The 12657-nt window shown below is 54.0% G+C and overlaps 1 protein-coding gene across 1 annotated transcript in view; it reads left to right on the top strand.

Moving 5' to 3' along the window:
• Positions 1-10758, top strand: part of CDK18 (cyclin dependent kinase 18) — a 41506-nt gene extending 30748 nt beyond the window's left edge. Inside the window, exons 5-16 of the mRNA XM_083878260.1 lie at positions 171-227; positions 1360-1474; positions 1589-1683; positions 1757-1819; positions 2720-2843; positions 2921-3041; positions 3736-3833; positions 5852-5957; positions 6128-6170; positions 6786-6876; positions 7102-7179; positions 7407-10758. Coding sequence (XP_083734386.1) covers positions 171-227; positions 1360-1474; positions 1589-1683; positions 1757-1819; positions 2720-2843; positions 2921-3041; positions 3736-3833; positions 5852-5957; positions 6128-6170; positions 6786-6876; positions 7102-7179; positions 7407-7441 — 1026 coding nt within the window. The 3' untranslated portion in view covers positions 7442-10758. The remainder of the gene's footprint in view (positions 1-170; positions 228-1359; positions 1475-1588; positions 1684-1756; positions 1820-2719; positions 2844-2920; positions 3042-3735; positions 3834-5851; positions 5958-6127; positions 6171-6785; positions 6877-7101; positions 7180-7406) is intronic.
• Positions 10759-12657: the final 1899 nt, after the last annotated feature.

Genomic DNA, 12657 nt, shown 5'->3' with positions numbered 1-12657 from the left:
ACCTTCACTCCCCTGCTCAGGACGTGCCTTTTCCCAGGATATGCAGAGGGTTTGGGCAGCAAATGGAGTAAAAATCCCAATTTTCACTGCCCAGTGCCCCTGGAAACCCTCCTGGAGGTCCCTGGGTGAGGTTCCCTCCTCCCCAGTGATGTTTTCTTTCCCTCTCACAGTCCGACATCGGCTTTGGGAAACTGGAAACCTACATTAAACTAGACAAACTGGGAGAGGTGAGTACTCTGTGACACCCCTGGAGGGAATTAAATAAAATTCAAAGGGCAGCTCAAAGCGCAAAGGGCAAAAATCTTCAATATCCAGAAATTTTGGGACCAAAAAGTGGAGTTCAGATGTGGTGCTGGCACCTCAGATGGGGATGTTTTGGGGACACCAGTGCTGTGCCAGCCTGGGAAATGTCCTGCTGTTGCTATAGGATACGAAAAGAATGACACACACACAGTCAGGTTGTCAGGGCAAAAAAAAGGGAAGTTTATTTTCCCACTTGGGTTTATATAGATTTTGGACAATGACAACGGATTGGAGGATGAGGTTGGCACCTCTCCAACCACACTGGTCAAACTAGAAGTCCATCAATTGTCCCTCCTCAAGAAGAGAGGAACGATAAACAACAACAAAAAAAAGGCAGTTTACAGCACCATCCCTTTGTTTACATGAAAATCTGTGAGAAATTCCACTAACAAAAAAAATGCAAACATCAGAAGGCTGAAAAAGATCAGGGTGACATCCTGTGTCCCCTGTCCCCTGGCGTAGGAGCATCCTTGGATGGCAAGGAGAGGGAACTCTGCTGACCTGAGATATTCTAGAAACATGTTTTATATTGCAAGGGTTATGGGTAAAAAGAGCTTTGCCTTCAGCCACCAGCCTGGGCTGAAGGGAAGCCCCAAAGAGAGAGGGAGAGAGAGAACAGGAGGATGAGAGGTACGAGAGCCAGAGAGAGAGAGTGAGGTCCTTGTTACAATCCATTATATCTCCTTTTGTGATGAATATTCTAATTTACAGTGACCAACCAATACGAGACACAAAATCCTACAGAATCTACATGCAGCCTATAAGAACTACTACATCACCACACTGTGTTACATTTTAAACTCTAAAAGCTACTCTTTAGACTTTTCTCTTTTGCTGCATCGACCTTTGGATCCCTTAGAAAGGTATTGTTCAATCCAAAGGGATTCTCCTTCAGCTGGCTGGGCTATTGTTTTAGGTTCTATAGTAACTAAGTCTTGGTATCCTATTTCCTACTCATTTCTATTTCGATCATAGGTTTGATATTTTCAGAATCTTTTGCTAAGCAGTCATATTTATAATGTTTTCCCTGATTTCACCTTCTCCACCACCCCACAGGGCACCTATGCCACAGTGTTCAAGGGCCGCAGCAAACTGACGGAGAACCTGGTGGCGCTGAAGGAAATCCGCCTGGAGCACGAGGAGGGCGCTCCCTGCACGGCCATCCGGGAAGGTGAGGCCCTGGAGGGGCTTTTCCCGAGCTCCCAGGAGGGATTTTGGGATGAGGTGTGAGCTTGTGCTCAGCCCCAATCCCGCTGTCCCCAACCCCGCTGTCCCCACCCTGCAGTGTCGCTGCTGAAGAACCTCAAGCACGCCAACATCGTCACCCTGCATGACATCATCCACACCGAGCGCTGCCTCACCCTAGTCTTCGAGTACCTGGTGGGTCTGGGGGCTCCTCTGGGGGTTTGGGGGGACGAGCGGAGGACAGACTGACGTGTCCATCCCGCTGCAGGACAACGACCTCAAGCAGTACCTGGAGAACTGCGGGAACCTGATGAGTGTGCACAATGTCAAGGTGAGGGGGGTGCCCTCCCCTATCCCTCATCCTGGTTTTTGGGACTGGAGATCCCTTCACCCTTCAATTCCTGCTTCTTTTACCCTTTCTGAGGCTCCCCGAGTGTTTTCCTGGGGGAAATAAAATCACTGCACACTGTGTTCATCCCTTTTGGTGACACCTCCCCACCCCAGCACAGCTGTCCATGACACACGAGGAACGAGGCAGCAGCAGCAGGTCAAGCAAGGAAAAGCTTTGTCTTAATTTTTTTGACTCTATATTATATATATTTTGGTCAAAGATTGGCTATTTGGTCACCACTCCTTTGACTTCATTGGTGAACATCACTGTGAATCGTGTTTCTCCTCCCAGAGATGAAATGTGTAAACACACAGATAAATTTTAAAAATACATAGAGTTGACATCAAGCTGTGTGAGAATTTTCACTGCAAAAATTCAAAGACTCAAAAGTAAGGAAATTCAGGGTGACACACAGATCCCAGGGTTCTTTCCTGGCCACAAAACTGTAACTCTGGTTTCATGCCTGAGGTGTTTTGGTTTTCTGAAATTCTTTTCCCAAGGAATTTTCTGTAAACAGGAGAAATGGTTTTGTAGCTGAAACTTTGTTAATCATTCCTTTCCCCAGGAGGGACTTCTCCTTGCTGTCCCTCTGCTCTGACCAATGGGAGTGAAGAGGTTTGTCTTTGTGTCACCAATCCAATTGGTCTGTGTGAAATGGGATAAAAGGAAGACACATCCCAAAAATAAAGGAGTCATTTTCAGCCTTCTGAATCTCGGAGTCTGTGTCGTTGTGGTGTAAAACAACATCACATGACTTAGAGATCCTTCGAGGCAGCTTGATTTTTTTTTTTAGTCCTAAATGTAACCCCTTCCTCCTCCTCCTCCTCCTCCTCCCTGCAGATCTTCATGTTCCAGCTGCTCCGTGGCCTGGCTTATTGCCACGGCAGGAAAATCCTGCACCGAGACCTCAAACCCCAGAACCTGCTCATCAACGAGCGAGGGGAGCTCAAGCTGGCAGATTTTGGTGGGTGAAACCCCCCGGGGATGATGCAGGACCGGGGAGAAAGGGGCAGCTCCTTGTTCATCCCTTTTTTCCCCCAGGATTAGCCAGGGCCAAGTCGGTCCCGACCAAAACCTATTCCAATGAGGTGGTGACGCTCTGGTACAGGCCCCCTGACGTCCTGCTGGGATCCACCGAGTACTCCACACCCATCGACATGTGGTGAGGCACGGCCGGGGCTGCCCGGGGGCTGCCCGGGCTCTCCGGGGCGGGCTCGGACATCTCCAGCCTCATCCTCGCGCTGTTGGGAGTGACAGAGGGTGGGGGGGCTCTCCCAGAGCTGATTTCCCTGTTCTTGGGGCTCCCCAAAGGAGTTTTCCATGGAGCTGTTAACACCAGAGTTTGGGGGCTCTCCCAGAGCACTTTCCCTGTCCCCAGGGTCTGTTGACACCAGAAGTTTGGGGGGCGTTTTCAAATCTGTTTTCCCTGTCCCTGGGGGCTCTGCCAGAGCTGTTTTCCATATCCCCAGGGATCTCCCAGACCTGTTTTCCCTCATCCTGGGGCTCTCCCAGAGCAGTTTCCCTGTCCCTGAGGCTCTCTCAGTGCAGTTCCCATGCCCCAGAGCTCTCCCAGTACAATTTTCCCTGTCCCCAGAGCTCTCCCAGTTCAGTTTTCCCTGTCCTCAGGGCTCTCCCAGTGCAGTTTCCCTGTCCCCATACCTCTCCCAGCACAATTTTCCGTGTCCCCAGAGCTGTCCCAGCCCTGTTTTCCCCATCTCCCGGGGCTCAGGGGGTCGGGTCGGTGCCATCCCCGTGGGCTGGGTGCTGATCCCTGTCCCGGAGCCCATTCCCGGCTCCATCAGCCCCCCCACCGGGGGTTTGTCCCCCCTGAGCCCGGGGTGTCCCCTGCCCTTTAGGGGCGTGGGCTGCATCCACTACGAGATGGTGACGGGCCGGCCGATGTTCCCGGGCTCCACCGTGAAGGAGGAGCTGCACCTCATCTTCCGCCTGCTGGGTGAGCGCTGCGCTGAGCCCGCGTCCCCACGCGAGGGCACTGCCCGCCCGCCGAGCCGAGACAGCCGGGAGCGGCGGGATGGGGGTCCGCGGGATGGCATGGGGATCCGCGGGATGGGATGGGGATCCGCGGGATGGGATGGGGATCCGCGGGAGCCGGGACACGCCAGGAGGGGCGGGATGGGGATCCGCGGGATGGGATGGGGATCCGCGGGAGCCGGGACACGCCGGGAGCGGCGGGATGGGGATCCACGGGACCTGGGACACATCGGGGAGGGACAGGATGGGATCCACGGGACGGGATTGGGATCCGCGGGACGGGATGGGAGGGGATCCAAGGACGGGATCCACGGGATGGGATGGAATCCATGGGATGGGATGGGATGGGATTGAATCCATGGGATGGGATGGGATCCAAGGGACGGGATCCATGGGACAGGATTGGGATTCACGGGATTTGGATCCACAGGACGGGATCAACGGGATGGGATTTAGATCCACGGGATGAGATGGGGTTGAATCCATGGGATGGGATGGGATGGGATGGGATTGGGATGGGATCTTTGGGACAGGATTGGATCCACGGGATAGGATTTGGATCCACGAGACGGCATCCATGGGACGGGATTGGGATCGATGGGATTGGGATCCACGGGATGGGATCCACAGGATGGGATTGGGATCCACAGGATGGGATGGGATCCATGGGATGGGATCCACGGGATGGGATGGGGTAGGCAGGAAGGAAAGAGGGTGGGATGGAGTGGACAGGAATGAACAGGGATGAGGTAGAATGCGATGGGAAGGAGGGGAATGGAATGGGATGTGCTGGGATGAGATGGGCAGGAAGGAAAAAGGATGGGATGAACAGGAGGGAGGAATTAACGAGGATGAGATGGGGTGGGATGGGGTGGGGAGGAGGGAACTGGGTTTGGATGGGATCCATGGGATGGGATGGGGTGAGCAGGAATGAACAGGGATGGGGTGGGAAGGAGGGGAAAAGGATGGGATGGAGTGGGATGAGATGGGCAGGAAGGAAAAAGGGTGGGATGGGGTGGATGGGGCGGGGGGGAGGAATGGACGAGGATGGGATGGGGTGAACAGGGATTGGGATGGGATGAGGTAGGCAGGAAGGAAAAGGGGTGGGATGCAGTGGACAGGAATGATCAGGGACAGGGTGGGATGAAGTGGGAATGCAGCGGGAAGGAGAGAAAAGGGATGGGATGCAGTGGGATGAAGTGGGATGAGATCGACAGGAATGAAAATGGGTGGGATGCAGTGGGAAGGTGGGAACAGGGATGGGATGGAGTGGAATGAGGTGGGAAGGAGTGAGAAGGGATGGCATGGGGTGAGAAGGGCTGGGATGAAATGGGCAGAGGTGGGCACACGTGGCTGTGGGGTGAGCACGAGTGGGCAGAGGTGGGCTGGCATGGGCTGGGTTTGGCAGGGGTGGGCAGGGGTCAGCTGGGGTCAGCTGACATGACCAGGGGTCATCTGGGGTGGACAGGGTGGCCAGGGGTCAGCTGGCACATACAGGGGTGGGTGGCATCTGGGTGGTCATCTGGGGTGGACAGGGATGGGCTGGCATGGCCAGGGGTCATCTGGGGTGGACAGGGTGGACAGGGGTGGGCTGGCATGGCCAGGGGTCATCTGGGGTGGACAGGGTGGACAGGGGTGGGCTGGCATGGCCAGGGGTCATCTGGGGTGGACAGGGTGGACAGGGGTGGGCTGGCATGGCCAGGGGTCATCTGGGGTGGACAGGGTGGACAGGGGTAGGCTGGCATGGCCAGGGGTCATCTGGGGTGGACAGGGTGGACAGGGGTGGGTTGGCATGGACGGAAGCCGCCTGCAGCCCCCTCCAGCCTGGCCCAGGTGTACAGGTCAGGAGCTCCTTGCTGGCACTGCCAGCCCACTGGTGACACAGGTGACACCGGTGCCCTCTCTCAGTGACAGTCCCCACTCTGAACTTCCCCATCACACCGAGTGCCCACAGCAGCTTTTCCCTCTCTCCCCTGGCAGGAACCCCCACAGAGGACACCTGGCCTGGGATAACGTCCAACGAGGAGTTCAAGGCTTACAACTTCACCCAGTACCGAGCCCAGCCCCTGATCAACCACGCCCCCAGGTACCCCCTGCAGCAGGGACAGTTCATTTTTGGGGGGTTTGAGGGCTGTAAAGGGGAGCCAGGCTCATTTTCTCTCCATGGATCTTGAAGTTAATCCCTCACTGGGGTTATTTCAGTCTCCTTGGTGCAGTAATTGTGCAGTTTTGGGTTTTTTCCCCCTTCTTTCCCAGGCTGGACTTGGAAGGCATCGACCTGCTGACAAATCTCCTGCTGGTGAGTGTTGGACCAGCCCAGGGGGGTGGGAAGGGGAGTTTTGCTGTGGGGAAGGGGCAGCTGGAGAAGGGCAGTGTCATCCACCCACCCGGCTGGTGGCACTGCTGGCACGGGCAGGGGTGCCCAGATGTGCAGGGTGAATGCACAGGGGTGCCCAGATGTGCAGGGTAAATGTGCAGAGGTGCTCAGATGTTTGGGGTAAATGCACAGGAGTGCCCAGATGTGCAGGGTGAATGTGCAGAGGTGACCAGATGTGTGGGGTAAGTGTGTAGAGGCGCCGAGATGTGCAGGGTAAAGGCACAGGAGTGCCCAGATGTGTGGGGTAAATGTGCAGAGGTGCCCAGATGTGCGGGGTGAAGGCACAGAGGTGCCCAGATGTGCAGTGTAAATATGCAGGGGTGCCCAGTGTTAATGCCCAGGGGTGCCCAGATGTGTGGGGTGTAAGTGCACAGGGGTGTCCAGATATGTGGGGTAGATGCACAGAGGTGCCCAGATGTGCAGGGGGATGTGTGGGTAAATGCCCAGATGTGCAGGGTAAATGCCCAGGGGTGCCCAGATGTGCCCAGCTGTGGGGTGTGAATGAGCACTGACAGCTTGTCTCGGGGCGTTGTGCAGTACAGAGCCAAGGGCCGGATCTCAGCCGAGGCAGCCCTACAGCACCCCTACTTCAAGAGCCTGGGAGAGCGTGTGCACCTCCTGCCTGACAGTAAGTGCTGCCTGAACCCTCCAAAATGGGGCCAAAAAGGGCCTCCAGGCACCTCTTTGCTCCCTCAGAGGTGCTTCTGCAGCAGGAGCTGGTGGCTGTGGGAGCGAGGAATAACAATAATAATAATTAATAATAATTTGGATGGGATGAGAGTAGGAGAAGAGGTGCCTGGAGGTGCCACCCTGGGACAGGAGTGACCCCTCTGTCTCTGTCTCCTCTGCCCAGACGCCTCCATCTTCTCCCTGAAGGAGATCCAGCTGCAGAAGGACCCTGGGCACCGAGGCTCAGCCTTCCAGCACTCAGGTAGGGCTGGAGAAAAGCCAGGGGCTCTCCTGGATGGTGCTGGAAAAAGCCAAACCTGCTCCCTGTTACCTCTTCAGTCCACAAATCACCCCGGGGTGGTTTATTGTCACCTTTGGGGTGACATTTGGCCGTCCTGAGGCAGGGCTGGCTCCTCCAGGAATGCCCTAGGCTGGGAATCTCCACCTCTTGACCCCCCCTGACCCCCCATCTCCATCTCCCTTCCCCAGCCCGAGGCAAGAACAGGAGGCAGAGTATATTTTAAACTCAGATCTCGCGTTCCCCTCGTCGCCATGGAGACGGCAGCGCTGAGCCGGGAGCGGCTCCCACCCGACCCTCGGCAGAATTCCCGGCTCCGGCTCCGGCGGGACGAGGCTCACCTGTCCCCAACCCCCCTGGAGCTGCTCTCCATGGACCTGTGGCCTTGTCCCCCCCTTGTCTCCGTGTTGTCCCCACCAAGAGGCGCTGCAGGGAGGAGCCGCCGGGCCCTGCGCTGCCCCGGGAGGGTTTGGGGGGGCTCAGGGGGGGATTTGTGGGGGTTTGTGGGGGTTTGGTACTCTCGGCAGGAGTTGCTGGAAATGCACCTTTGGCTCAGACAAGTTGCCCTGCACCCCTCGGTTTTTGGGGGGCCCAAGTTGGGAGTGCTGGGAGCACCTGGAGCTCACCTGGGGCACACGTGGAGCTCACCTGGGGCACACCTGGGGCACAGGAACCAGGGCAGCCCCCCTGGATTTCCCCCACCTCTGCCTGCAGAACCCCCTTTGCCCTCCCTGTCTTGGTACCCGAATCCAGCTGAGGGTGGAGGATGGAGCAGCCCCGAATTTCCCGTTGCTTCCGCCAGTCCCCGCTCCCAAATCCAGCCCGCTGGGATGTCCCGAGCCCCGAGCAGGGCCCGGGAGGGGCCGCAGGTCCCGCGGGTGGGGCTGTGCCGAGCGGGGATCGGCTCCAGAGCCCCTCCCGGGCCCGGACGGATCCTCATCCCCTTCCCCATCCCCACAGCTCCCCAGGGAGGGCTCTGGGGACACATCTCCCCCCATCCCACGGCTCCCAGCCCCTCCCCGCGCTGCTCACGCCCACCCGGGCGCGTTCTGTGCCCGCGGGGAAGGGGAAGAAGGTGCCAAACCTCCCACGGCTCAGCTGTGGGCACCAGAAATAGCCCCAAACCCATCCCCGTGCCCAGGCTGGACCGGCCCTGCTCGGATCGATGCTCACAGAGGTTTTTCTGCCGGCCCAGGGTTGCTCCAGGGAGGGTTTTCCCTCTCCGGACACTGGGGGAACGAATCCAGCCCCACAGCCTGGGGGGTGTGAGCGGGGCACGGAGCCCCTCTGAGCCATGGGATTGCTTGGGATGGGTGTTCGTGGAGGATCGGCTCCCCCTGGGTGGGGCTGGGACTCCTGGAGATGGGGCTGGCACCTGGGATTGAGACTGGCACCTAGGACTGGGACTTTGCTCCAGGTTCCAGCTCTCCATGGGGCTGTTCCCCCTGGAACTGGTCAGAGCTGGGACTGGGATCTGGGACTGGGACCTGGGATAGGGACTGGCACTTTGCTCTGGAGTGCAGCTCTCTGTAGGGGTGTTCCCCCTTGGAGCTGGTCAGTGCTGGGACTGGCACTTGGGATCAGGATTGGCACCCGGGATCGGGACTGGCACCTGGGACTGGCACTGTGCTCCGGGGTCCGGCTCTCCGTGGGGCTGCTCCCCGCCGGAGCTGCCCGTCATTCCTGCCCCAGTCCTTGGAAAACGCGCGGCGGGAGGACCCTGGAGCTCCCCGGGGTGGCTCCTCCTGCTGCCGGCGCCCGGAGCCGCCCGGGAGCTCCCGGTGCCCGCAGAGCTCGGTCCCAGACCAGGCTCCAGACGTCTGCATTGTTTGAGGTTTGCCCATCCCTGCTCCCTTCCCTTCCCGCTATTTCCAGCCCGAATTGTTCCGTAATTGATTCCAGCGGAGAGGGAAGAGCCGGAGCAGCCCCCGGTGACGCATTTGGGGCCGTGTTTTCCTGCTCCCCATCCCTGGTTCCTGCAGCTGGAGCCGGGCTGGGCTCTCCCCGTGCCGTCCTCTGTCCCACTGTGGGATTTCATTGGGATCAGGGCTGCCCTTCCCAGAGTTCCCGGCAGGAATTGGCAGCTCAGCAGGCGGGACATGGACACGCCTGGGGTGAGGAATTCTGGTGGATCCAGGGGAGGAACCCTCCGGGCACCATCCAGGATATCCCTGACCTGTCTTGGTGCACTTTTCCTGCTCGGTTTTCCCATTCCCACGCTCTGAGAGTGGGAATAAAGCTCCAGACGCCGCTGGTGCCCAGCTGGGCCATCCCACATTCCCACCAGATCTGATATTCCTGGTGAAGGTCAAGGCAAAGTGCTGGGGAGAATCCCACAGAGCCAGGACAGCATTCCCAGGATCAGGAAAAGGCCCTGGTGGCTCCTCTTTGTCCTTTCACAGCCTTTCCCTTTTTCCCTACAGATTGAGGTGGGATTTAGGGTTTGACTTTGTGAGAGAATTCCCAACATTTGGCAACACCCAAAACCCACAAAACCCCGGGAATTTCTAACCTCCTAAACTTCTTTATGGAGCTGGACATTCCTTTCTTCAGAATTACAGTTTTTCCAAGGAATTTTGGCCAGATTTTTCTGGGATTTTTTCCCTCCAGAATCACCCCAAGAACCCTCAGATTTACATCAAAGCCACCACGATCATTCCAGAAAATTCTCAAGGGTTCCAATCCCCCTGAGAGGAGACACTGTTATTTATCAGCCCCAATTCCAGATAACCCCTTTTATCCCAGGGATTTTGTGGATATTTGGTTCCCAGTTTAAATGTAAATATTTGGTGCCACACCGAGCTCAGTTCGGGGTCAGCAAAGCCCCGAGCTCTGATCTCCAAATCTTGGAAAAAACCAGAGCTGGAGCCTGGCAGGGATCAAATCCTGGAGTTAAATCCCTCTTTTCCACCTCTGGGACAATATTCCAGCCTTTTAAAGTTGAGTTTAGGGGGATAGAAACTTCCTGGATGCCCCATCCATAAAAACCCCCAAGCAGAGCAGTTCCTGTCTCATTCCCCGGCAGGATTTTGGGGCACCTATCGGAATTTTCATGAAAATGCTGGGAATTTCCGTGGCTTTCCAGCATTTTTCCCCCCTGATTTTCTGGATTCTCCCATCCACTCCTGGCAGGCAAAAAGGGAGTCATTGCTTTGTCTTGCACTCATTTTTCTTGGAATTTCCCCCCCACCTTTTTTTTTTTTTTTTTTTTTTTTTTTTCCGACCAGAATGAGGGAATTTTGGCTGTGCCCTCAGGAAAATTTGTATTCCTGGTATTTTCTTTTAGTCTCTCCAGCTGATGGTCGGGTAAGGAAATAGAAATAAATCAATGTGCAGAGCGAGGTCAGGGTTTGGGGCAACAACAACAACAACACTTGGAGGCAGAGCTGTTCCATCCCTCCATTCCCACATGGATCCACCTTTCAGCCAGATCCGTGTGGAGAATTTAAACAACAAAATTCCTTTGGATTTTGGAAGTTCAGGATAAAATAAGTGCTTTTTTTTTTTTTTTTTTTTTTTTTTTTTTTTTTTTTTTTTTTTTTTTTTTCCTCCTTTTTTCTTGTACACAAGATGGAGAAAGAAAATGGAATGAAAGGGTGTTTTCTAGTGTTTTGTTTGGGTTTTTCCCACCTGAGCTCCAGCTGTGCTGCACATCTGGACACTCAAGAATTGTAAAATTGAGGTTTGGGTGTCCTTTTGAGCCATGTCTGAGCACAAACAATATTAAAAAAAATCCACATTTCCTCATTGCCTTCCTCCATCTGCAGCATCCTCCAGCAGGAAAAACCGATGGAAGTGTCTGGGGTGGATCCCCAAACTGTGAATGTTCTCCAGGTGATTCATTGGCAGAAAACTGATAATAAATGTATTTAACTAGAGCTGTACAAAAGAAAGAGCTGTTTTAAAAGAAATGATTTAAAAGATTTGTTCTGAAAGAAGTAATGATTTTTTATTATTATTAAAAAAATATGTAGAGGGAGAGAAAGTTTCTCTGGAATAAGTGGAAAGGTACAAAAAAAAAGAGATAAAATAATAAAGGATTTTATTCATCTTATCAGTCTCTTGGGTCTATTTTATAAGAATATTTAAATTTTTTTTCTATTTCAGATGCGATGTGGATGATTTTGAGCTCCTTTTTTTCTCTCTTTACCAAGAAAAAGAAGGAATTAAAGATCATTTTCCCAAGGTTTTGCAATGTTTTGTTTGGGGTTTTTTATCTGATCTATCAGATTATGAATTCTCCAAAGACCGGACAATAAAATTTATGGAATATGGGATGGGTTTGGACAGGATATAATTTTTATTTTGATAAGAGAAGGATCTGGTGGGGTTTTTTAGAGCTGAAGGAAGGTGGGAAGAGCCCAGAGGGCAGATCCTGGAAGGGAGAACCATTCCAGGGAAAGCAGCCGGGTCATTCCACCCCCACCTTCATCCCCACAGCTCCAGGACCCTTTTCCTGCTGGAATTTTGAATTTCCCAAGGAGCACAAAGTGAGCTTTCCAGGGGGTTGTGTCACCCTGATTTTTCAGCTTTCTAATGCTTCACATTTCTACTGGAGTTTTCTCATGAATTGTAACAAAAACAAAGAGTGAGATTTTGTAAATACACATTCCTTTCCAGGGGGAAGGACAAACTGATGGATTTCTAAGTTGACCACTGGGGTCAGAGAGGTGTTACTGTCGTCCTCCAATCCCTGATCAAATTCCAAACCCTATTTAAACCCCAAATCAAAATAAACTTTCTCTTCTCACTTCTCAACCTGACAGGTGAGTGTGGTTCTTTCGTGTCTGTCTAACAACAATCAGCCCCCAACCCACACTTTTCCCTCCTGCCCAGCCTGGGCTTCCCTGCAAGGCACAAATCCCTAAAATCAGCCCCAATCCACGTCCTTCCCTGTCATCCTGACTTTTCAGCCTTCTGATGTTTTCATTCTTGGACTGGAGTTTTCTCAGGAATTGTAACAAAAACAAAGAGCAATGTTTGGTAAATAATACATTCCTTTCCAGGGGGAAGGACAAACTGATGAACTTGTGAGCTGACCACTGGGGTCAGAGAGGTGTTACACTCGTCCCCCGGTCCCTGAACAAATTCCAAATCTCATATAAACCCCAAATCAAAATAAACTTCCTTTTTCTCTTCTCACTTCTCAACTGGACGAGTGAATGTAGTTTTTTTGTGTCCTCTAACGACAGGGTTGAAACCCCAGAGCTGGGAGTGCGCAGTGAGAAAACGTCCCTGGTGTCCCTTGCTGGCATCTCAGGGCCCTGAATAAATATTGGCACAACCCTGTCGGGCAAATAAAGGCCAAAGCTGCCAGGCCCAGCCCAAGCTGGTGGGGCAGAGCTGGGGAAGGGACAAGGATGTGGTTAGAGGACAAGAAAGAACTACACTCACTCATCAAGTTGAGAAGAGAAAGTTTATCTTGATTTGGGGTTTAAATAG

The sequence above is a fragment of the Zosterops lateralis genome (genome assembly GCF_965231275.1).
Source record: "Zosterops lateralis genome assembly, chromosome: 26".
Classification (NCBI taxonomy): domain Eukaryota; kingdom Metazoa; phylum Chordata; class Aves; order Passeriformes; family Zosteropidae; genus Zosterops; species Zosterops lateralis.
This window is presented reverse-complemented; position numbering and strand designations above follow the sequence as displayed.